We start from the raw sequence: 27,325 nt of genomic DNA, 5'->3' as shown, positions 1-27,325 counted from the left end.
TCTCTTTCTCTCAATCGAAATTTACTATCCTACTGCTATTGATAAAAAAAAATATTTTTCCAACGTTAATAATAATAATACGTATCTTCAACATATCACTCTCAGTGTCTATTTCATTATAAACAAGTTAGAACGTACATGTGCAGACAATGAAGCTATCGGTAAGCTGGCTTGAAATTGATTAAAAGCACTCGTCTTCGAGAATCATTTCAAACTCTTCAATCTACCACCATCACCACCATCACCACCATATCACGTGTACGATATCGCGATAAATTTGCAGTCCCTTGAAAGTGACAAGCAAAATCTGACCAAGTAGAAGAACAGAGGAAAGAGCGAACGAACCTTTTTGGTTTTTTTCACTTGGACCTCGCGAGTTCCCCACGAAACGACGTTCAAGTTTATAATCGAGTAGAGGATCAGAAGGAGGTACATCGAGGGGATAGAAAGGAGGTATATTATGCCAGGGACGACACACCAAAATTCTTGAGGATGCAAACAGGCTGCTATGAAGAAGGAGCCGGACAGTGATATTAAGAATATAGCCGATGGCGAGCCGATACCGTCCTCTCCTAGTTGGAGAGCCGTACCTACGATCACGGCCATCATTATCATCGCGTATCCTGTCGATAATATCTGCGCGCACAAAAGCTGAAAGACATACACAGAAAAAAAAAAGACGGTTAAAGCAACAAATACGCGAAGAGTACATGGAAAAGAAACACGACGAGACTATTTTTGATTGATCCTTTAATTTTGACACATCGCTCGATGACTGAGATATATGTAATTAAATACAAGTAATTCGTGAAAATACAGTGGCAACGAAATACACTTACGCATACAGTGGGATGCAAAATTGAGTCAATAATAAAAATTTTTGAGAAAGATATTTTTCACTGTTAAATAAAAGAATTTTAATTGCTAATAATTATTGAATTTTAATTTTAAATGTGAAAGTCGTCATCGAGTATAACAAATACGTGAAGAGCACATGGAAAGAAACACGACGAGACTATTTTTGGTTGATCCTTTAATTTTGACACATCGCTCGATGACTGAGATATATGTAATTAAATAAAGTAATTCGTGAAAATACAGTGGCAACGAAATACACTTACGCATACAGTGGGATGCAAAATTGAGTCAATAATAAAAATTTTTGAGAAAGATATTTTTCACTGTTAAATAAAAGAATTTTAATTGCTAATAATTATTGAATTTTAATTTTAAATGTGAAAGTCGTCATCGAATATAACAAATACGTGAAGAGCACATGGAAAGAAACACGACGAGACTATTTTTGGTTGATCCTTTAATTTTGACACATCGCTCGATGACTGAGATATATGTAATTAAATAAAGTAATTCGTGAAAATACAGTGGCAACGAAATACACTTACGCATACAGTGGGATGCAAAATTGAGTCAATAATAAAAATTTTTGAGAAAGATATTTTTCACTGTTAAATAAAAGAATTTTAATTGCTAATAATTATTGAATTTTAATTTTAAATGTGAAAGTCGTCATCGAGTATAACAAATACGTGAAGAGCACATGGAAAGAAACACGACGAGACTATTTTTGGTTGATCCTTTAATTTTGACACATCGCTCGATGACTGAGATATATGTAATTAAATAAAGTAATTCGTGAAAATACAGTGGCAACGAAATACACTTACGCATACAGTTGGATGCAAAATTGAGTCAATAATAAAAATTTTTGAGAAAGATATTTTTCACTGTTAAATAAAAGAATTTTAATTGCTAATAATTATTGAATTTTAATTTTAAATGTGAAAGTCGTCATCGAATATAACAAATACGTGAAGAGCACATGGAAAGAAACACGACGAGACTATTTTTGGTTGATCCTTTAATTTTGACACATCGCTCAATGACTGAGATATATGTAATTAAATAAAGTAATTCGTGAAAATACAGTGGCAACGAAATACACTTACGCATACAGTGGGATGCAAAATTGAGTCAATAATAAAAATTTTTGAGAAAGATATTTTTCACTGTTAAATAAAAGAATTTTAATTGCTAATAATTATTGAATTTTAATTTTAAATGTGAAAGTCGTCATCGAGTATAACAAATACGTGAAGAGCACATGGAAAGAAACACGACGAGACTATTTTTGGTTGATCCTTTAATTTTGACACATCGCTCGATGACTGAGATATATATAATTAAACAAAGTAATTTCCAAACCTTCGTGAAAATACAATGGCAACGAAATATACTTACGCATACAGTGGGATGCAAAATTGAGTTAATAATAAAAATTTTTGAAAAGAATATTTTTCATTGTTAAATAAAAGAATTTTAATTACTAATAATTATTGAATTTTAATTTTAAATGTGAAAGTCGTCATCGAGTATACAATAAATTGCAGTAAAACACGTATTTAATCTCGTAGACGAATAAAACGATGATTTTGCTAACATTGGATTGATTGATTGAATTTCGAAACTGCTCGTCACATTCCTTTCTTCATTTACGACAAGCACGATTACGGATACTTACCTGAATGTTCGCTTTACAAGTGAAACATACGATCACGAAGAGTAGGATAGGAATGATGTTGTAATAGAAGCTGGTCCAGTTGTCGATCTTGAAGGCTGCGACGAAGGCACCGACCAACATGAGGAAAATCGTACCCGGTCCTAAAATGGTTCCACCTGGAAATGAGATTCAGACAACCTATCAATCAGTAATTTTCAAGGTGAGACGAAATCGAAGAAACGTCCAACCAACCCATGAGCAGAATTTGATAAGAGATGTAGGGAAGAGAAATGTTATCGTTGATCTTGATCGTTCGTTTTGCATCCATTAAAAGATCCATGATATTGGCAATGGTGGAGGGAACCCATCGACGACGCTGATTGTAAAATTCATTGAAACCTTCGGGTGCGTGGGTGTAAGCATCGCTGGCTGCTGAGTATTCGACCTGTAGCATTGACAAAACACACGATTTAAGTAAATTTAGGAAACATTTGTAAAATGTTTCACTGAATATTTAATTTAAGAAGGAAAAGATCGTCGTTTGTATTATTTTAGAATCTCAATTTTAAAATTGGGCTAGACACAATTACGAATTAAATATCGTAAAATTGCAATAATGTGATTAGGGGTTTCTCCTACCCTGTAACCACGTTGCAAGAGAAGCGTGCAAAGCCATCGATCCTCTCCTTGGTCATATTGAACGTAATGTCTGGCCTCCTCGGACTTCGTTGTGTACTTCTTCATAACGTTGTCGTCCATCAGAGCTTTCCCTCTGAACAGCGAAAAGCAACCAGGACTACAAAGTACACAGCCAATCATGTGCTCTGTCGCTTTTTGCAGCCAATGACCAATAGCGTACTCGAACATCTGATACCACACCATAGGACCTAACGTCGCAAAGAAAAGATATGAAAACAGAAACTTTCATCTCCAAATTTCTGACATCTGATTCTTGCTTATACTTATAAACTAGAAGTTTAAAAAAAAAAAAATCACCCGATCCGACTGGATGAATACGACCACAAGCTGCGCCAAGGTTTTTGTTCTTCTTCATCAAGTCGACGAGCAATTTCACAGCGGCTGGCTGGAAGTCGATATCACCGTCGAGGGTTAATAAATAAGTGTTTTCCGCGATCACCTCCTTCCGGTCTACGCTAATTGGCAGCTCCATCAATCGGTGTCCCAACAAATAATACATGTACATCACCTGGAACGACAGTTTCGGAAAGTTTGACGTTACGAGCGAAAGTAAAAAAAAGGATCTGCTCTGCAGGACGCGAATTTTCTAGAATTTTTGATTCTCGCACCTGGCTCCAACGTTTTCGGTGGCGGATCTTGCTCTTGTCTTTCAAGTGGGCGATCATCTTCGTTTTTCCAGGAAGTGTCCAGACTAATCGTCCGCCGTAAGGCGTTGGATACTTTTTCGGTGCCCTAACGTGCATCCGCGTCTGATGAACGTCCGATGCAGCCTCGTCCAACGTGCCCACCAACAATTTCACGAACCTGTTCACTTGCGACTCGTTCTCATCGTGATCCGACAGCTCAAACGCGTCGTCGAAGAAGATGTGAGCTAAAGCAACGAGCAATAATACCTCGTAACGAATTGGAATTCTTAAATTCGAGTTTCTTTGAAAAGAAATCAAGAGACGTTTCCTGAAGGACTGCTCTCTTATTGTTAGCCGAAGATTTATTTCAATATAAATACGAATTGCTGTAATAACGAATTTTGAGAATATTTTTTATATGGAGAAAGGAGTATCAGATTATTTACTTATTATAAAATGAGGCTGAGACTCGAAAAATGATTGGTATTGAGAAGAATATTAGACTATAATAACTACTAAATTGCTATAGATTAAATACTATAATACTAATATCATATTAATATTATAATGTTATATTAATACCAATACTATAATAATTAATACTATAAAATACTAAGATATTAAACTATATTAAATTATATTAAAATTAGACTATAAAATATTAAAAAAATTAAATTATAAAATACTAAAAAATTAAACTGTATTAAATTATATTAAAATTAAACTACAAAATACTATAGAATTAATGCCAATATTATGATATAATGCTAAATATTTCGCTCAATTATTTATGAGAGAAAGCAAAATACCATACTTCACTTTGTATTACTAAATTAAAATGCAACATCATTATTAAATAAAGAAGCTCAATTTAATTTTTTAACTGTCTAGTGCTTCACTCCATTAAATAAATATAATCAGACAAATCATAATACAAATGGGCACACTCACTTTCAAATTCATAATAGTCTGGATCGACAACTTTTAGATACTTCTGGGCCACACGCCTGGCACACTGATCCTCGTCTAAACGTAAGATACTTTTCAAAAACTCCATCATTTCTTCCTTGTTCTCATGCCACATTGTCGCGCAGGCGTATATCCGTGTTACGTGATCGCTGCTCTTCACAGCCGACGGTGGTGTAGTCGAGCCGTCTGTTTGCTCGTATATAGTCTCGTAATCTCCGTCACCTTTTTCTTTCTCTATTTCCGCCAGATCCTGCCCGACAAAAAGAACAATTCTTACATTTTTATGCAAATTTTTATGCCCCTGGTAGCACTCAGGCTTATGGAAAACTTCCTTACACGGTCGCTCGTTTCCTAAATGTGTTTGGTCCGATATTTTGACGGTGTGCAATGTTTTAAAAGTTTGCACGGTGTTGATATAACGCGAATTAGAATTTATTTTTATAACTGAGTTATAACTTTCCGGGTCATAAAAAGTACTTTCGCAACTAGTTACATTAATAGAAGTTCAAAAACAAAAGAAAAAAAAGGAAAAGCCTAAAGTATCATAAAGTTTCTCAAAGTTTTGTTCTTTCATGACGAAAGAATCGATATAATGGAGAGAATAATATTATAAAATATTAATATTATTATTTTATTAATATTATTAATAATATTATTTTATTTTATTCAGAAATAAAATTGTAGATATAAGTATCTATTTATAAGTACCTACGTAAGAATACTCTCGAATGGAAAGTAAAAGATATACTATAAGAAATTGCTACAGATAAGAATATACATATTTCTTTCGACTACAAGGTTTGTATCAGAAATTTATATCGGATTATTCTACATGATACGGAGTAAAAATTCTCCGAATATTCAACACATGTCGATAGAGCTTCTTGTAATAACTCCATGAATATATGAAACATTATTGAAGACAGGTTTACGATTCAAGGGACGAATAAAATAGAGAGATTATCAGACACGTTTTTCTGTAGAAAATTTTTCTTCTGAATTAAAATCGTTTTCTGGAGCTCTGCTTCTGTTCCAATCTTCGAATATAAAACAACTGTAAGAAACAATCGAGATGTTGAAACCATATTATTTAACGATTTTACCTTTTCATCAAATGAATATTTTTGAATAACTTTTACTGTGAATAACTTTTAAATTATTTTCAATCTGAACTTATCATATTTTCAATATGAATTTATTTCAACTTTATTAAATAAACTTTTTATAGCATCTTTTTACGTCAGTTCATTCTCGTGCCTGTTCTCTCAGTTGAAGAACGATTTTGCTCGGCAAAACTAGATTGCCGACCCGAAAATAATAAGAAGACAGATTTAATTTAAGATTGCGAATATATACTCACGTGCTCTTATTTTATAACTATAGGACCGACGAGGATATTTTTACATTGTTCAGAAAAATACTCAAGAGAATACGTTTCTTTTGTCAGACGTCATTCTTATTTGTACCAAGAATTCAAAGAAAGTATACATAAACGAAAGTACAAAATACTCACAGATAAAACTATAATAATTCCTAATACTCATTGTAAATGTTAAAAAAAGATCCTTTAAATCTCGACTATGGTCCACTCGACTTTGACAGAAGCTTCATACTAACTGCTTAACTGGAAAATATCTGTATAAACTCATAAGCTCTTTTCTTCAAAAAAAAAAAAAAACAACTTTTCAATTGTATCAACACAGAAGATAATCCAAAACTCTGCTAAAGGGAGATCAATCGAAATTTCGTCGTGCAAATAAGCCGCTCGCTGAGGAAACTGTTTCTAAAATAAGTTACCTCGACTTTCACTTCCGGTTGGTCGTCTCTCTTCCTGTTCAGACCCATTGATTGATCGATCAACAGGGAATTATACATTGGAACGACGAACAGTTTCTCCGTGGCAGCGAGACGCTCGCATTTCGGCGTCCAGACGTGCAGGGTGATCCAAGTTTGCGACAGCAGCCACAGCAACCATACCCAAGCGTACTGCTTCGACACGAAATCGTTGAGGAAATGCGAGGGTGGCGACTCGTAGAACAAATAATACGGGATCGTGTCTTGAAATATGCAAGGATCATCGTTTCTCAAGCCACAGGCGGCAATCAACAAGGATATGGACACCGGAATCGTTAGATTCACCGGGAAGGCATAACTGAAACCCTGTATCAGAATTTTGCACGCGAATTTACCTGAAACGAACGAAATACACCGTTTATTCTCTCATATCCGCTTCTTTTTCGTTCTTTCTTTCTTCTTTTTTTCAGTATACAATTAAAGGGAAACGCGTTGAATCGCTACTCTTCGCTTTTTCATTTTCGACTGTTAATTAAAAAATAATCCGATAACACGCTTTTCGAATTAAATTCACTTTGACTTTTGGATAAAATATGGACTTGGTTAGAGGGCTTGTATGGTAAAGAGATGCGAAAAAATAGAGAGCTAAGGTAAATAAAAGGGAATAGATTCCAAAAATGAAGGCAAAAGAGGGTAGAATAGGTACCGTAGTGGAGATATAATTAGGTAAATATCGTTGGAAGTAGAAGGTAAGCGAATAATAGAGGAAATAGGAAAAGGGAGATTAGGTTAGAAAGCGTGGAATACCCAATCTTATTAAAAGCGGAAATAGAAAAAAAAACAGTGCAGTAAAGAAGCAGAAATAGTCACTAAATTTAAGATAATTAATATAAATAAGTAAGAAATTAAGAAAATTAGGTGAGAAAGAGTAGTTTGTAGGTTGAAAGTAGAAGGAAGGAATGGTTGACTTAGAAAACAAGGATAAAATATAGAGTTTTCGTGCGCATTATTTCTATATTTCATAATTTCATTATTATTTCTCGAAAAGTTTTGTTAAATTTATTTTGTATCTTGCTACCAACTTGCTTCTTCTTCTTTTAACAGCGTGATATCGAAAAACTCTACATTGCCAAGTGACATACATACATAAATTTTCCACGTGATTTTCATTTACGCGTAGCTACTTCATCCTTTGGTTCGAAGCGATTATGTGCCATTTATTCAGATACAGGAATGACAAAAATTACCGATGTCGAAAATAAAAGCTACGAATACGTTACGTCTTTTGAAATTTATTAATCTTGTGAATTTATAATTAATAAAATCAATTTTTAAATAGTAACCCGTGATACTGTTCATTTGTGGCGAAAAAATTCGAAACTTATCAATTAAACTGATAACTTTTCGCGAATTGGCATCATCTTTGTTGAGTCAAGCTATAAGCTTGGATTCTATTATTATATGTACATTCTGTACATATAATAACGTAATAAAATTATCTAATGATCAGTTTTAAAGGATGCTAAATCAGCTTGGTAAGCGATGAATTTCCACTCTAACAGTAGCTGTGAAGAAACAAAAGTATGTCATACGCTGAATCTATCTTAAATCCCACACGCATGGTCTTGCGAATAAATAGCGTGAACTTGTTGGTATTCAATTCAGGTGTGCGCTCAATATTATATCGGCGCATAGTATAAAACAGGCGAAATTCTATTTTCAACGTCGCTTTTTTTCCTGTTTATAGGCAAGACTGTAAACTTTGTTTCAACATAATAAGATTTCGAGTTTTCGCCAATACGTGCATCATAGATTCGTTCGCTCAAAAAAATTCTTCAATTCGTAATCTCGACTTTACGTCGCGTTGTCAATTCTCTTCAAAATATCTTCTTTTTTTTTGGAGTTATTGAAATGACGAAGTAAATGGTACTCGTTAATTGGTAAAACGATAGAACGTTTCAAGAACTTTATTAATTTGCACCCGCACGTAAACTTTAAAAGATATTTCAAACATTGATAAAGTAATTACGAGCTTTCGAAATTGAGGTATGTAAAATTTCGTCTATGCAAGCTTGTAATTGAAATTTGTACAATGTATGTTTGGATAAATATATTTAGCCTCCAGGGGTGCATTTAATGAGATAAAGTTCTACGCTGTTTGAATAATTAGTATAGAATTAGACAATTTGCCAAATGTTTAAGCAGACGAGTGTAGATTTAATCACTTTATATCTGTGCGTTTAATTTATTTTTATATAAAATATAAAACTTCTATTTTATATAAAAGACAATAAAAATTTAATCACTTTATATCTGTACGTTTAATTTGTTTCTATTTCATATAAAATATAAAATATTTATTTAATTTATTTTTGTATAAAAAGAAGTTCGATCGAGATCTTCAAATGTTTGACCATTTACCCATAACTGAACCATTGGATACTATAACAATGTAGAGTTGGCAAAATTACTTAATTTTGGGATTTTTTTAACTTATTTCTTCATCATGGAGAATATATTATATAAATAAATTTCAGTTATTTCAATTATTCTATTTATATTTATGACTCAGTTATGTTACTTGAGATTTAAATGCAGATACTTACCGAATACATATGTGAAGTAAGCACCAAATATTTGCAACAGTAGGACGTATATAGGAGTGTCTGTGCTCGCTGGTACAGGTTCTTTATCACCAATTTCCAAGATATCGGCGATGTCGGTGATTCTGTCAGTGGCATCGAACCGTACCGCCGACACCATAATGTCATGGCTCCCGAAAGCGTCGCTCAACATCGTGAACAAATGGCCAACCGTTTGCCCCTTGATGTGCAATATCAACATGGAGCAGATAATGAACGCCACAATTTTCCAAAGCGGAATAAACATATAAGTGAAGTATCTCGTCAGCCGCATTTCTTTCTTCACCCTTCCAAGAGATCGGACGAATCCTAACGGACATGATAAAAATCGATCGATGAGAGATATTAAAATATTAAAATTCGCCAGCAAAAAAGTAGGATTAATTTTTCCATAGTTTTTACAATTTTCATGGAACTATAAATAAGTCCTGTTAATACTTAATTCAATTAAAATAATTAAATTAATTTACTATTTACTATTAAATCCTCCTTCCAAATTAATATTAAAATTAATTATTCAAAAGTTAAATTTTTTTACAATTTCATTTATTCTTAAATATACTACATTTTGATTTAAAATATAATTTTATAAAATTTTTATTTATATAATTTTCATTCATAAATTATAACATCATGAATCTTGAGTGTGATTACTTTTTGTAGTTTTTATAAAGTGAATAATTTTTAGATAGATAATTGAGCATTGTACTTCAGATATTTTATATATCTATAAACGCGTGTTCTGTGCACTTTCGCATCTTTAAAATTTCTCATAAATTTCTCTATCCAATTATAATAATAAGATGACACTCTGAAAGTTTCGAGTGCTACTTATTTAATTTAATTCCCAAATATTGAAACGGCATTGAGATTCGCTCGAGAGATTTCTGATTGACTTTCGTCAAATTCTTCGATCGTTACAAATTTATTCTGCGCTCGGCAACAGTTTCCTAATGACCTGTCACTGATATCGTGATACTTACCGATCGGACTTTGCATTGAAACATAATTTTCCCACCAACCGCACGAAACCAGGAACAGAGACGGTGGTATGAGCCATAATGAGGGCCGGGAACTATCCAACAATGGCCAAAGGAAGAAACTTGTTCCCTGTGCAGCGAGTGCTGCAATATCGATCAGCACCAAAACGAATCTCTTCGATTCGTCTTTGTTCTTATTGCGGGAGAGCAACCCTTAAACAGTTAAACGCCTTCTTTTAATCCGACATCAATTAAAATTGGAAAATCGAAACCTGCGGCATTCTCTTCAAAAGAAAACGATTTCCTGAAATATATTTCAGTATTTCTTTGAAATACGATATCAGGAAGCGAAGATTTTTTTGTTTTGTTTCGTAATATAATTAATTGAAATGTTTCATATGTATTCTATCATCGATCAAATGATGAATTATTTATTTATTTTTTTCTAAGACACTTCATTCGCCTTGATAAAATTTTCTGTTTATTAAGGATATAGACGTCGTGAAATTGTAATTTAAATTAAAATCTCAAGTTCTGCGGTTCAAACATTTTACAAAATTACCTTTCGAACTTTCAAATTAATAGTCGAGAGATTGAAACCGTTCACTCTGTGACACTAGAATTGAATATTTGAACAACAATGTGAGGTCAATACGATATTGTAACGTTACTTTCGAAATGTCATATCCAATTGATTATAATACTCTCTGGCTGAAACCATTTATAGTCTCTATTATTCTGCCAACTTACCATTCAACTAAAAATATTGCAAAATATTGTAAATTCACAAGATGGTTAAGATTCTTAAAATTCTAATGTCCCAAAAATGTTTGAAAATCTTAGAAAGGAATTAAGAGATTCTTCAAATTGTCAAAGGTACTTAAATGTTTGAATCTCTCAAAATTCTGATATCTTTATATCTATAATAAGTTTCTAAGCATCCCTAAAGTTCTTAAAATCTCTGTAAGCTTGTCAAATCTCCAAAAAATTTCTATGCAGAATCACGATCACTCTGATGTCTCTGGTTAATCGAAATACATACTTTCTCTTGCATCTTGCAACCAAATCGATCTCGACTCCGCTGATCGCATGAGAAAAATGTTGCTTCGCCAGTTCCAAAGTTGAAAATTGAAGTTGAAAACACAGAGGTCCCTTACCTAGTAAACCAGGTACGAAGCACACGCAGTTCGTCAGCATCGCGCCTTTAACAACGTCCAGTTCAGGAAGCACTGCCATAAACATCAGAGCCAGACCAGCCACGTGGAATGTTTCCATGAGAAAGACGAGAAGGAAGTGGGAAACCGGTGGTTTCTTCCACGACTTGAAGATGCATATCCTAATGCTGCGAATTAACGTGCCGAATTCTGGCACCGCGAACGCGATTATGATGCACCAGATCCACGCTATCCTCTCCTCTTCCGGTAACGTTGCCATCCATTGCTTGTCCCGACCTGCGACAGAGTGATCGCTCAAGAAACATACCTATTTAAAGCGAAATTATACAAAACAGCAGAAAATACTTTTCTATATTGTTAGTTACTACTGTTAGCACCATTTATTATTACACTATACTTATTACAGTACTTGTTGTTAGTTACTATTCATTATTACACTATGTTAGTTATTATTTATTATCACATTATACTTATTACAGTACTTATTGTCAATGACTATTTGTTATTACACTATGTTAGTTATTATTTATTATCATATTATACTTATTACAGTACTTATTGTCAGTGACTAGTTATTATTGCACTAAGTTAGCTATTATTTATTATTACACTATGCTTATTACAGTACTTATTGTTAATTACTATTTATTATTACACTATGTTAGTTGCTATTTATTATTACACTATGTTAGCTATTATTTATTATTACACTATACTTATTACAGTACTTATTGTCAATGTTTATTTGTTATTACACTATGTTAGTTATTATTTATTATCACACTATACTTATTACAGTACTTATTGTCAGTGACTATTTATTATTACACTATGTTAGTTATTATTTATTATTACACTATACTTATTACCACTCACTTTCTGATACCTTATAAATTACTCTTGCTTTCTTACGTTTCAATACGATATAAATTTTACGAACGATACGATATTATGTATATTACCAGCATTTTTGCATTTATCTAATGATATTTAAAATAATATCATTACCATATGTTACCAACATTTTTACACTCGTCTAATGTGACATAAAATCAACAATATTGCAAAACATTGTGTATTTTAACAAATAATAATTACGAAACATTATGTAATTAATAGTTTCGAAGTCATTAATCGCGTATTTATTTCGATTCAAGAGGAAACTCAATCTTATTATCCAAAACAGGAATAGCCAAAATGCAATTCAAAGTGTACCGAGAGATTTTTAAAAGTATAAAGAATCTGTGATTCCAAGTTATCATCCATATTTTGGAAATTTAACACAGAAATATACTGTACACGCTAAAATGACAAATAACTGATGAAGAATCTAATCTAAAATTTTTCAAAGGAAGTCGAGTTTCAAGTAAAAGGCCAAAGCTTCTCTCTTTAAAATCACTATTTCCATTCGATGAAATTCCAACATTATTTTCTTCAAAATGAAGAATCCACTACACCGTTCGTCGTCGTAACTCCTAGAATGTCATAGTATACTATAAAAAGCGATGTTCACGTCAAAAGGGGAGCTTATAAGATTTATTTTTAATTAACTTTCATTATCTAGAATCGAACACGATTTTCTAGAAGGCAGCCTCGCTTACGCGGTGCTTCCAGCCTGGTTTCACGTACTTTCTCTCCTTTGACTGGCGTCGCGGTTATACGCGGCAACTGTGTTGCGAGTACAATCCACTTTTTACGTCATTCTATGAAAGTTTTGCCGCTTTGATGCTCAAACAGATGCAGATGAAACACGTGCGGTGTCAATTTTGCATCAATGACAGCTTTACAATTTGCCACATATGGGCATCTAATTGCATAATGTAGATAAAATGCTAGTGGATGTTTCATGGTCATCTCCGTAACTAATTTTTAAAAAACAATCTACTTGCAAGAGTACCCGTTTCAGCCGTAAATCATAAATTGAGCAATGTGCTTTTGAACAAAAAATCGCAAAATCGCTTCGCCACTAACACAAATAGCCATTCAATTTTAAAAAAATAAGAGAATGCGGGGTGAATAGCAGCGAACATGTTAAATAAGTATTTATTCTATTTTGAACATTTCATAAACAATAGAACATTTAGCCGAACTTCGTTTACACGAACCAGTTAATGTAAAACTCGCGTAAAAGAAATAAATCGAGGATGTATTTTTACAAATCATTTGTATTTTTAAATTTCTCCTAAATCCGCGATATAATTACCAATTTAAACAGAGTTAATATTAAAAACTAGAACTGAAACTTTCAACGATTATACATATATTTTCACGCTAAATTCTTCATTATATTATTGCGTGATCAAAGAATTAAAAGTGAAGTTAAAAGAATTCTACTATTTCACATAAAAAAAAAAAAAGGAACAAAAGAAAGGAACAGAGAAAAATCTACGGAAGATTTGTTACAAAATCCTCTATCACAGACACACAAAAAGTGAATGATACGTATAATCCTACAAAGCAGTCGTTTTCCAAACGATGATTGGCTTATCATATAATATAATACAATAATCATATATATAATACAAGAAGGGAAATCGAGGGAAGAGAAGCGGAGATAACGCGTTACGATCACATCGCGGATCCGGATTATTCTCGTCAAATTACATTTTGTATCAAACGCACGATTCAATGCACAAACTTTGTAGCAATTTGGAGAAAATTCATTGTACAAACGTAACGTGGTTTACAAAACCATGGCCATCGAGCGCAACGATGGTTCGATTCAGATGCAAATACGAATGCAACGTATAAACGATCAATTTTACGATGCTGTTACTTTAATTCCATTTGTTGCACAGATATATAAATGGATTGAAATAAAAGGGAACTTTTAATTCTGCACCGCTTCAATTTCATTTCTATCAGCTTTATGTTAGTTCTTCGTTGAATTAACAACTTCAACAACTTATTTTCATATTACACTGCTTCATTAAGTTACTTTTAAGTTCGATTAGTATTACTCTACTGATAACTTCCAGACAGTATCTGGAATGAAATTAAGAAAAACGTGGAACGTACAACGTTAGATCGAAATAAAAATATTTTGCTACAAGAAAAAGCATTTGTTATAGAATTAAATCGAAAGAATTTGTAATTGAAATTATATATAAAATATTTATATAAACGTTATTAAATCTAACCAAGTCGTAGAAATTCCATTGAATGAATTTATATAAATTATACACAAAAATATTAAATGAATAATTATATACAAAATGCCAATTAAATAAAATATTTATGTAAACGTTATTAAATGTAACCCAGTCGTAGAAATTCCATCGAAAGAATTTATATGAATTATACACAAAAATATTAAGTGAATAATTATATACAAAATGTCAATTAAATAAAATATTTATGTAAACCCAGTCGTAGAAAGAATTTATATAAATTATACACAAAAATATTAAATGAATAATTATATACAAAATGTCAATTAAATAAAATATTTATGTAAACGTTATTAAATGTAACCCAGTCGTAGAAATTCCATCGAAAGAATTTATATGAATTACACACAAAAATATTAAGTGAATAATTATATACAAAATGTCAATTAAATAAAATATTTATGTAAACGTTATTAAATGTAACCCCAGTCGTAAAAAACTTTCCTTCGATCCACGAATGAAGGAAAGCCAAGATATCGAATCGCCTGGAGACGTTAAAAGTCTAAAGATTAATGAAAGAATATCTGATGATAACGATGGTATGTACGGAAGTTTAACGATCACTCACCTAACTTCCTGTTGCAGTAAACGATCGTTCGATTGGCTCTTAACTGCGACGTCATAAATAGAATTGTTCCTTTGGCAACTACGCCGCTCCCTAGGACTATCACAAATACTAACAGGTACACAATCATCTTCGTGATTTGTACCGTCACCTCGAGGCACCTTTGATTCGCCATCGAGCCGGAATCGATCTTTGGCGGTGGATTCCGGAACACGTCCCATCCCTTCGTCTCCACGACTGTTCTTTGACTAGAGATCAAAAAAGACAGTTATCCGAACGAGCCAACTACGTTTCCAGGTTGGAGTCGATATGTCAATTAATCATTTTGACTGTGTCACAGGAAATTCAGAGTTTCAGAGTGAGCCTCAGAATAAGTCTTAAGTTGTATTTTAATTCAACTAGATTCAGTCGAATTTGTTTAAGCGATTGATTCAAATTACTGAGAATACACAGACTGTTTTAGTACGACAGAGAAGTGTGATTTGTTGAAACAATTGATCGCTTTGGTTCTAATAAATTATTTAAATGAAATAAGAAAAGTAATGCATAGTGTGATGTAAATAATATTTGATAAAGAACAATGGAAATGAAAGATGAACTTGATCGATATTGTTAAAAAAAAAGAAGCATTGTGCATAGCAATTTTAATAAATATTTAGAATATTTGATGAATGTTAAATTTGAAAGTAATTACTTTGAGATGCATGTAACTTCATCAAAAGACAAACTGTAATGAAAAGTTCTATTATTCTGATAATAATAATAAATAATAAAATTGTGCAATTAATTCAGTTTCATTGAAACATCTGTTGAGAGAAAATTAAATCGAGGTGGCATTTACAACTTTTTTCAGAACACGTGGAAGTTCAAGTCAAAGAACGAAAAACAAGCCTGGTTTGTCCCTTTCTCTCTCCGTTAAAAATAAAACGTTTGCGAATACCATTCGCTGTTTGGTTAAGGACACTTCTACCACATACCTATCGCCATAGTCCTGAGTCAATGGAGTACTCTCACCATCGGAAAAATCGTCAGCGCCAACCACCGCGTCACCGCCTGGTATCATTCCATTCGGTTGCTGATTTTTTGACATTCTGCAAGTAAAAAATATTTCTGTTACGGCCAAGTGTCTTTCAAGAAATTAATAATGGCGATATATAACGCTCTCGCTTGAATAACAATCGTGATCTTGCAAATTAGATAATTGTAATTTATGAATCCTAAGTGTCACAACAATTTGGAAATCTCGTAAACGAGTTCGTATCTTTTTCATGAGCTCTAAACTACCAAAATTAAGCGAAACGACAATTCGAAAATTTCCACATCACAAGATATTGGGAACAAGAATTCGAAATTAAAATTTGTGGATCAATAAGGTCGAAAGCATCATAGAAATATTAAACATCTGAATATCTTAATAAAAATTTGGTAACTTGCAATTGCTTTCACTTTGAGAGGACAATACAGGTTTGTCCAATGAAGGATTATTTAAACTGTCGTCTAATGTTATTTATCATTCGAGGAGAAAGTGGAGGTATAATTTATGATTATTCATATAGTCAGTTGAAGTTCTAAGCTAACGCAACTCTGGTATTAAACGTCTTTGCCTGTGTGTATAATTCCGCGTGAAGCGTGAACGCTGTGAATTGTTTCGAATAATAACAAATGAATTAGGAAGTGTGAACTGTACTTCAAAAATTGCTTTCTACACATTCAAATAGCTGAGCTAATGAATTTCCATTTTAAAATAAATGATTGTTCCATTCTTTTCGAATATAATATGTTATCCGTCGCAAGATATTAATTACTAATTATTAATTGAAAAGCATACAAATGCATTAAGAATATTTTATAGATTTAATAATTATCTTCTCGATTATAGGTGTATTAATTTTTTACCAAATATATGTTTGCCGTAAATATTCTGTAGCTTTGAATTAACTTTTCTTTTAAATTTTTTAAATTAAATTTAATTTAAATTAATTTAATTTTTTAAATTAAAATTTTATAAATGTAGTCACGACTGCAAATTTTCACACGTAAAATGCTCATAATGTAAAAAAGTATAAAATTTATCAGAGCTCGACTTTTTAAATTGCATTCTCAATAATATTTTTATAATTTTATAATTTTCATAAAAATCCGCAATCTACCTGTTGCTATTATCAGTAGAAGCTAATGTAAAAATATTTCATATAACACAGAACATAATGAACATAATGTTCTGAAATACTTTCACGAGCCACAGACTATAATGTACAGCTTATAGAAAAGAGGAACTATAAAGTAGAGCACGCGTATTAAAGAAGAAAGTTGGTCAATGAAAAGAAACCGCTCCGCTGCAAACATCGCGTAACGATCGAAAAAAAGAAAAAAAAAAATATATAAGAATTCTTGGTGAAACGAGACGAATTACCGCGATATTCGATAGTCTATCGACGTTCAAATTCACCGAGTAAATGTCGGATATCGAGTAAATATCGAAATAAATGTGAACGATGAAGTAAACGCTGCGTAACGGATTAGTCGGTAACCGACTTTCTATATTTTCCACCACGTTTTTTTACTCTATGAATTCTACGTTTTACGTAGCTGCGTTTTCCGCGAGAAAAATTCGCCTGTATGAACTGTGCGCGAGCACACTTGCGAAAGGGTCTCCTCGCGAACTAATTAGTGATTCATTGAAACCGGAATAAGAAGTTTCTGCAACTATCCGGTTTGTTGCCTCGATGGAATGTCTATCACTCGTGTTGTCATGATATTAGTAAAAGAACAGAAGATTAGACCTTTCTAGGAGTGTAATCATCTTGGTCTCTTGGTGAGAAGACAGTTTATAACATACACTTTCAATTTTCATCGAATCTGAGAATAAAATCTGACACCGGAAACGAAAGTTCACGTTGAAATAAAAAACCATTTCTGTTGGAAACGCTTTACAACGATTAAGAATTGGCAAACTTTCCTTCAAAATGAAATACCAAATCACCTAATCTTCCTCTTCCCAACAAACAAAGGGATCCCTAACGTCTTCGCAAAAATTGAAAAACAAGAAATTCTTTCGTCCCTCCGAATTTGCGATACTTTTCAACGAAACAAAGCAAATACAATTTCATTAAATACGATTAGCAAAATTAAATTAGTTGTCCCCTATTGATCTATGAAAACAAAAATCATCGTTCACACTCGGTTCGTTAAATCGAAATGAAACACAGTCTTCCCTCCATCCAGAGTCCCATCGTCGTCGAGATATCGTGCGACATATGTTACCAGTAACTTCTCCATCACGATCACGGAAAATCGGACATGAGAACGTCACGCGTCGTTTGGTAAGTGTACCTTACCTGTGGCGCAGCGAGATGTACAGTATAATTATCGGTTTGCCAGAAGAAGCAACCGCTATTAAGAGACGAAATAGGGCAGAATGAAAGAAGAAGTCTCGGTGAGGACGTCGTGGGGAGTGAGGCGGAGAGGTGGAAAGATCTGGCTCGTGCTCTCTTGGCGTGTTTCAATCTCGCATGGACAACGCGAAGGCGGAGGCGTATATCTTTGTTCGTGGAGGTCTGGGCTTTCTGGTTCCTGGACACTGAAAGTGAAAGGGAACGAACCGTGAAAGATAACGTAGCAAGGACGTCCACTGCAACTCGCCGTGTCGGTTGCTGCCCTCGAGGCACGTCACGGATTCGTTCGTTCCTCGGTATCACCCCCTCGGCACGCCGCTCACCAGGTACCACGTATCCTTTGCCCGGCCGCCTCGACGCTCTTTCCTACCTCACCCTCCATTGCCCCGACGGCTTTCCGCGATCCTCGTTTCAGGGTTGTCGATCGACGCTCGAATAACAACTTCGATCGATTGCCTTTCTGTTTGAAGTAATTCCAGCAATTTTAAACCCATTAAGGACCAGGCAACGATTTATCATAACAGTGTAAATGCGTCAGTCTGTTGAAACTTTATGAAAATATATATCTTATATCATATATAATATGATATAAATATATAAATGATATAATATAAATGTATTAATAAATTATATATATTATTACATATTATATTATAGTATCATATATTATAATTTAATATATTGAAACAATTCCAGCAATTTGAAACCCGTTATGGACCAGGCAACGATTTATCATAACAGTGTAAATGCGTCAGTCTGTTGAAACTTTATGAAAATATATATCTTATATCATATATAATATGATATAAATATATAAATGATATAATATAAATGTATTAATAAATTATATATATTATTATATATTATATTATAGTATCATATATTATAATTTAATATATTGAAGCAATTCCAGCAATTTTAAACCCGTTAAGGACCAGGCAACGATTTATCATAACAGTGTAAATGCGTCAGTCTGTTGAAACTTTATGAAAATATATATCTTATATCATATATAATATGATATAAATATATAAATGATATAATATAAATGTATTAATAAATTATATATATTATTACATATTATATTATAGTATCATATATTATAATTTAATATATTGAAACAATTCCAGCAATTTTAAACCCATTAAGGACCAGGCAACGATTTATCATAACAGTGTAAATGCGTCAGTCTGTTGAAACTTTATGAAAATATATATCTTATACATATATAGTATATATATAATATATCTTGGAGTATAATATAATTATATAAATGATTAATAAATTATATATATTATTATATATTATATTATATTATCATATATTATAATATAATATATAAATATAAATGATTAATAAATAATATATAAATATAATATAAAAAATATAAATATATATAATACAATACAATATAATATAAATATATATTTTATATACTCCAAGAATATATTTATTATAAATTTTTGTTAATTAATTAGATTTTCGGATTGGTGGTGTCTTCTACACTTCGTGGAAGAATTTTGACAATTTTTAATCCGTGTGAAGGACCGACAGACAATTTATTACACTATTCAAACAACTTTTAAATTTTATTGAATTGTAGAATTCAGGGGCGGGACACAACGAGGATGTAAAGATATTAAGCGAAAACCTTGGAATTTCCTTTCACAGCCCTGATATCGCAAAAGTAGAATTGAGTGTCGTATGTTAATTGAAACGAATTGCAAATGGAATGCGCTAACGTAGCGTCGATGGGATATATCTGGGAGGAGGATATTATAAAATGGAATGAAAAGATTCGTTTCGTTCTGATTAACCAATAATTTGAAATTACGATCGAGTTTTTCGAAATTTATTTTTGGAAATGGCTACTCTCCTTTGTTTCCGACGTTAGCTGGGTTCCTATTTATGCAGGTTTTGTTTCATGTTGACTCTCGTAGAAGGTCGTTCTTCTGGCTTCGACCGGGTCTCTATTTGCTGTGGAATTTTCGAACGTTTCGTGCTTTAGTTGGATTAATTAAGAAATTCAGGTTCCATGATGTTTGCGATACTGAATCAAAGGGCAAAGTTCAGAAATGTAATTGAAAATTCCAATATGCTTGTTTTTTTATATTTATATAACTTATATTATAATTATACTACTTACACATTCTGCAAATACCAGATATAGAACATAATTCGAACATTTTAAATTGAATGTAAAATTAATTTTGAACTCTAAAAACGACATGAAATTTAACATAGTTAATTAATTATTATATAAATACTACTATTATATAATTACATATATATATATATAATAAATAGGATATGTCCATATCTTCTGTGGCAATTGTAAATGAAATAATGCAACATTAAAAACATTTATTAAACACAAATCAACTACGCGAGTTCTCTTTAGCTATGTAAAATCTCGAATTTCCTAATATCGGTCAATCAGGCTTATTAACTAACAATGTAATCTGGACTCGTTGCGTCCTAGTTACTTTTTCTTAAGAATCGTCTCTAATTTATCACTTACTTTGTAACAAACTATCGTTTAATCGATGGTCATCTCTCTAACCGTCCTATTCTACTTGCCCACCTAGTCTCGGCAATAACTACTGTTCGTCGATTAATCTTCATCGCAAACCAAACAGTTACACTTTGGTTAATACCGAATTCGCGTGCTCGGGCAACCGAGTGTTTGCATTTCGTTACATAACCAATGAAATCCAGCGACTCAACCTCTTCCCCGTAGAAAATAGAATTTCCATGCGAGGATTTTCACGAAAATTTCAGATGCAAAGAATTCAACATCGAGACGTAGAGTTCCTCGAGAGTACTGTACAGCACAGCACACTGATCTGCTGCATGTCAAAATTTCAAACTTTCCTCTTGAAAGAATTGACAATACGTCGAGACACATTCCCGTACAAAAGTCTGGCACGTCCTTTTCTATTCGGGTAAAATAAATCTTTTTCCAAGAAATATGAACAAAACATTGGCATCGTTATATTAAATAAATGTAAAGTATCGTTAAAGAAGTTCTTCATTATTAATATTTTTTTTTCAAATGCCAACGTATCGTAAATTTTCACGAGAGCGAATGTAGATTACTTTAGTAATATCGATATCGAGTTGCAGTTGGCGTTGCAAAGTTTAAAACGGGCTCCTCGATTTTTCAACGCAACATTACAGGCCGATAAATCTGTCAAGAGGTAAAAATACAAGCTACGAAGTATCCGATTAAAGTTAACAGTCTCCATATGTTGGCAAAGTATCCCTTCGATCCGAGTGTCGTGCAAATCAGCGGAAAAGGCAGGAGATAGCTGCGGAGAAACACGACGGAACGTCCGCGTGTAACGTTATCAAGGTCCTATTTGCGTGCACCGCGCATACTCTATTCTTCTGATATTTTATTTCGATCGTAAGTTACACTTGTATGCATAAACGTCAAGGCGTGCAACGACGATACCATGAACACAAGGTGAGGCTCTGCGCGATTATGCCGCGTGTCTCTACTCCCTAGACTACCACTTTTCGTCGTCGTAAGGCCGTTGTCCTATGAGTCATTGTCCACCATGGAATTGTGAACAATTCCCTCTATACTTTAACCCCTGTCTAGCCAACCTCGCTTGGCTTTCACGACCACTTGCCTCTGCATTTAACGAGGAATTCAACTTTTAGACTTCCCGCGAAACTTTCCGTTTTCTCCGGCTGCCTACTTCGAATGCTATTCGGTCGCGACGTTTCCTTTTTCGGGCCGTGCATGCGTAAAACGAACTGCGTGGATAACCGGATAACATTTCTGGCGGATAATAAATTGGGAAGTTTGGCATTCGTTTCTAACAAGTAGCTTGCAGTTAAAATGAGCTGACGCTTTCATTTCTCTAGCTTCATTCTGCTTTGTTCTAACGATTTATTATTTACTTTATTTATGTTTATTTTCGTAGAAGAATTTCATTTTCGCAATTTTCATATGTTTTTCAATCGTTTTTGTACAAGGTTTATATCTTGTGTTAGAACGATTCGTCTTGTAATGTTAAATAATTTTTAATCGAGATAAAGAGAACTCCTGTCTTGCAATGTTGAATAATTTTTAATCGAGATAAAGAGAAATGAAACGCGTGAAGGAAGATTTTAATTAAATTGTGTATTGATTAAAGACTGTTACGAAAAACTCGACTATTGAGAACTGTTTCGACTATTAAGAGTGAATAAATGTTTTAATTAGTAAATTAATCAATATAACTATATAACTAAATATAAAATTAGTTAATTAATATATAATTGGGAAATTATTAATAATTTATAATTTATAATATATAATATCTAATAATATTTATTAATAAATTTATTTAATAATATTTAATATAATATTATTAAATATTTAATGTTTAATATAATATTTATTTAATAATATTTATAACATATAATTAGGAAATATTACGAAATATATGTATCTATAAACATATTTTTTTTGTATTAGGAAAAGTGTACGAATGTACCTGTAAATGTCGAGTGATTTCAAACGATTTTTAGCGAGCTCTCCAAAACCGACGATTCGATTCTTCTTCCGACGAACATGTCCTAATTTTCACTCTTGTCCAATATCGGTCTCTACTATACAACACATTTCTCTGTTCCGATTCTTTCCTTGCTACAGCATTCTTGTGTGATTTGCAAGTTTCTCCTTCGTAATCGAATCACTATAATTTATTTGTAGAAAGTTTGATTAATTAGAAAGCTCTCGGTCATCGATGGACGAGGTGTATTTTGAATCGGTTATAGTGCATGCTAACGCCAGTCATTCGATTATTCGACAGAAGGAGATAACGGTAACGCTTCCTTGTAGCTGTGACACCGATGACAGCGATTCAAAACATCGCGCTACACCTACCGATCGAATCGACTGCGTACCAGAATATAGAATCTTCCATGAGATTCGTTTCATGTGTATCAGAGTGCAGACTGTCCCATTAAATTTGAAAATTCGAGAAAATAATGACTCGTATGGCAGAAAAGAAACATTCATTTTTGTTAATGTTGTCTATTATTTAAAAAGAATTTAAAACCCGATGAACCTAAAATCTGATGTTTTAACTCAACAGTAAGCTTTAGTGACTTTTAGAAGAAAATTCAGTACGAGTTTTATTGCTACGATAAAACCGTGTTTCGATAACCATTTCTATATACTCGTAACTATAACCGATAGCAATAACAATTCGTCTATTCTTGTAATTTTATCAGTGCAGTTTACAATAATTGCAACTCCTACCTGGGTATCGAGGCACGAAGCGAGAAGGAATCATGTCTTAAACAAAGAGTGGAAAAACAATTGACCTTCACACGTTCGGTATTAAAATTATCACACGTTAGAAATTAAAATTCCTTAATACTCTTCAAAAAATTAAAGTAAATTCTTAATGCGCCAATCTTGAAGTAACCGAAACATTATTTATTAAAGCACTCGATAAACCACTCTTGTGGTTTATCACAAGATTAAAAAATCAAAGAAATTAAAAAAGAAAATTTTAATAATATTGACTTAATATTTTAAAAATAATTTGATAATTTTAATAAATTATTTGCTTCTTAACAAATATCTTAAAGAAAATAATAATAATAATCTTAATGATAATCTTAATAAAATAATAATAATTCTTAAAGGAAATAATCTAAATTTAATAATTTAATAAATCACTTACTTCTTAATAAATATCTTAAAGAAAATAATAATAATAATCTTAAAAGAAAATAATCTTAATAAAGTAATAATAATTCTTAAAAGAAATAATCTAAATTTAATAATTTAATAAATCACTTACTTCTTGAAAAATATCTTAAAGAAAATAACAATAATAATCTTAATGATAATCTTAATAAAATAATAATAATTCTTAAAGAAAATAATCTAGTTTTTTAATAAATCACTTACTTCTTAATAAATATCTTAAAGAAAATTATAATAATAATCTTAATAAAATAATAATAATAATCTTAAAAGAAAATAATCTTAATATGCCAACTCTTAAAACAATTGAAACATTTATTAAAATATCTTTGATAATCGTAATTCTTAATGTACACTACTCAATAAAATAGATTACTTTAAGATTAAATTTCACGCAGAGACAAGCCGAAAGAATCTCGCGCTCGAGATTGTTATCCAGCAGACAAAAGGAACACGGAACTCGTGCCCCTCTCCTTCTCGCAGAATGTCAACGAGAAAAAATAAAAAACAGAGAAAAGAAAAAAAGAAAAAAAAAGGTACAAAAGAGAACAATCGATGGTTCGAGTGGCGATGGAATTTCAGCGGTATCGCGCGCGAATGAATCACGGGACGAAGAAAAGGGAGACAGTTTCGCAGAAGAACGCGAGCCTAGGGAGAAAGGAATGACCTTGCGACGGGAGGATATTTCGAATCGATTGGACGACCACGAGGCGCGTACAAAGAGGCGCGCGACGATTAACCTGTCCCACTCGTGTCGCGATTTCTTCGTGAATCAACAGTTTTCCCGCGTATCCGGTAACCCGCTTCCTCTTTTATATCGCAGCCTCTCCGATGGGTTTGCCGTGTCTCTGTGATTCCCACGCGACGTGCGTGATTCACCTGACTCTGGTCGTGCATGATCTTCATGATCGCTTTCTTAACGCCGCGCGAAACACACCTCCTCGAAAGTCTGCCGCGTGAAAAATTCAACGTGAAGAGAACATCGGTGTGATTTTTCGATGAACGACAGAATTTGAATATTGAAAGGAAATTAGAATTTGAGAATTGGAATTTTTCACGAGCACGAATGAGCTTAAGCAAGAATTTAAACAGAGCTCGTGTAAAAACTCGTTATAAATTACAATGATTAACTTAATCGCGGATATTCCGTGATATTTCTGACAAACGGCGGGATTTAGAATCGCGTTAAAATGTAAAATGAGCCGTTCAGAAAAGAATATCGATTAACTTCGCCAGCTGGAAAGCACCAGACAATGATTAAGCTACATACATCTTTGCAAATTCACTTTTTCACGGGCTCTGTTAAAGAAACACTGTTCTTGAAACCAGAGATCTGTCTAAGATAAAACCAAAGATTACAACGATTGTTATACGTTTTCGAGAAATAATAGGATTTTGAATTGAACGAAAAATGTAAAATGAAAGTTGAAATTATGTTCATCAACTTCATAAACTAGGAAATTTAATGAACAGTTTTTACGAGCACTACTAAGGAAACAGTTAAATGAGAATTTATTTCACCTACTAAATTATTCTAATAGTGATCGCATCTTGTACTGCTAACTATTCCCATACGTTACGTTTGTGTAACATTCATGAATGCTTTTCCTCGCACCATAAATATTCCAGCGAAAATCCCCTTAACGTTGCACTTTTAATGTTCCTTGGCTTTTAAAACATACATCACTTCGTTTATGTTTGCTCTTACGCGGCGTGAAAAATAAGGTATTAATGTTGAGAAAATAAATATAAATAGTATTCAAATGTTAATAAGGTATTAATGTTGAGAAAATAAATATAAATAGTATTCAAATGTTAATATATATCTGTTGGAATTCTATCTAGTGTCCACGCTATAATATTCACAATATGTCGTAGTTATATAATTAAGTTTAATAATGATCAAATTCATAATGATCTATGCATAATCTTTCGTCTGTTTACCTTTCACATTAACGGTGACGTTATAATTTCGAAATTTACCATGAGTATATAATCATGAGCGTGAATACTAATGCAACGTCATTAATAGCGTAATCTATTATTGGATGGCACGTCAAATACTAAGCTGTTTAATCGTGAGAAAGAAAGGATTCTTCTTTCGATATCATATAAGCGATTAGCGATTTCTCTTATACATTGTTAAAATATAATTTATTTAATGGAAATTTGTGCAATTTTATTTGAATGTAAGTTCCTTTTTCATCGATCTTAATTTTCACAGTTGGATGATGTATAAAGTTTCATTGACAATTATTACAAGATCATGGAACATTTTTCCTTTGATAATTTCCGCTGAGTAAAAGCTACTGACTTGTATTTTTTTAGTTTTCATATAGTTTAAATTAACTTTGACCGATAATGATGATATAAAGAATGATCGAGACGACACACTTGATAAATGATATCAGAATGTGTGAATTTTTACAAATCATCCTATTGGATGACAAATAATGCTCGTAGAAAATGATTAACCACATTCTGTTTTAATTTATCACTGTATAATGGTAATTCTACGAAGTGAAATTTGACAACATTTTTTATATTTTAATTGAAAGGTTTAGTAAAATTTAATAATAAATGTTAATAGAATTCACTGTGTCGCAAGATAAAAAAAAGATTACATTTACGTGTAATATCATGCACAAAAATATGAATTGTATTTAACGAACAAAAGAAAGTTATAAAATGAATAGAAATCGAATTTTATTGAATTTATCACTTGTATGAACTTTATATTACTTGATAATTAGCCTGTTATTTAAATTGGCATTGCGAGCTTTTCAAAGCTTCTAAAAAATCCTCTAATTGACATCACTGTTTCCAAGCAAAATTTAATTTAATCAATATAAAAATATCACAACACCAATTAAAAAATCAAATATTTAAATTTATCCGAACTATTTTATTTTCCCAGAATAACTGAAAGAACAAACCAGCTTCCCCAACGAGTAACAGAAAGGTAATAACGTTCGCAGATATACGATATTGCAGTGAATAGTTAGATCAAAGCAACTTTAGAAGTTAGATTACGTCTATCGATGGCACGAACATTGAAATCTCTCGGAAGTATTAT

At 32.4% G+C, this 27,325-nt stretch overlaps 1 protein-coding gene across 7 annotated transcripts in view; it reads right to left on the bottom strand.

Annotated features, from left to right (window-relative positions):
• Positions 1-27,325, bottom strand: part of LOC122536937 (chitin synthase chs-2) — a 43,090-nt gene that overhangs the window by 10,960 nt on the left and 4,805 nt on the right. For 4 of the 7 annotated variants that reach the window (XM_043669748.1, XM_043669782.1, XM_043669773.1 and 1 more), the window contains exons 2-13: positions 16,116-16,229; positions 15,142-15,386; positions 11,386-11,679; positions 10,232-10,441; positions 9,213-9,557; positions 6,610-7,001; positions 4,795-5,062; positions 3,826-4,088; positions 3,515-3,725; positions 3,158-3,405; positions 2,771-2,963; positions 2,540-2,694 (exon numbers count right to left, since the gene is read on the bottom strand). In XM_043669748.1, the coding sequence (XP_043525683.1) occupies positions 2,540-2,694; positions 2,771-2,963; positions 3,158-3,405; positions 3,515-3,725; positions 3,826-4,088; positions 4,795-5,062; positions 6,610-7,001; positions 9,213-9,557; positions 10,232-10,441; positions 11,386-11,679; positions 15,142-15,386; positions 16,116-16,228 (2,937 nt within the window). In that variant the 5' untranslated portion in view covers position 16,229. Of the gene's footprint in view, positions 1-345; positions 652-2,539; positions 2,695-2,770; positions 2,964-3,157; positions 3,406-3,514; positions 3,726-3,825; positions 4,089-4,794; positions 5,063-6,609; positions 7,002-9,212; positions 9,558-10,231; positions 10,442-11,385; positions 11,680-15,141; positions 15,387-16,115; positions 16,230-27,325 lie in introns of all 7 variants that reach the window. The other 3 variants (XM_043669757.1, XM_043669730.1, XM_043669739.1) reach the window with 1 other exon arrangement.

Source organism: Frieseomelitta varia, unplaced genomic scaffold (assembly GCF_011392965.1).
Source record: "Frieseomelitta varia isolate USP_RPSP 00005682 unplaced genomic scaffold, Fvar_1.2 scaffold_160, whole genome shotgun sequence".
Lineage (NCBI taxonomy): Eukaryota > Metazoa > Arthropoda > Insecta > Hymenoptera > Apidae > Frieseomelitta > Frieseomelitta varia.
This window is presented reverse-complemented; position numbering and strand designations above follow the sequence as displayed.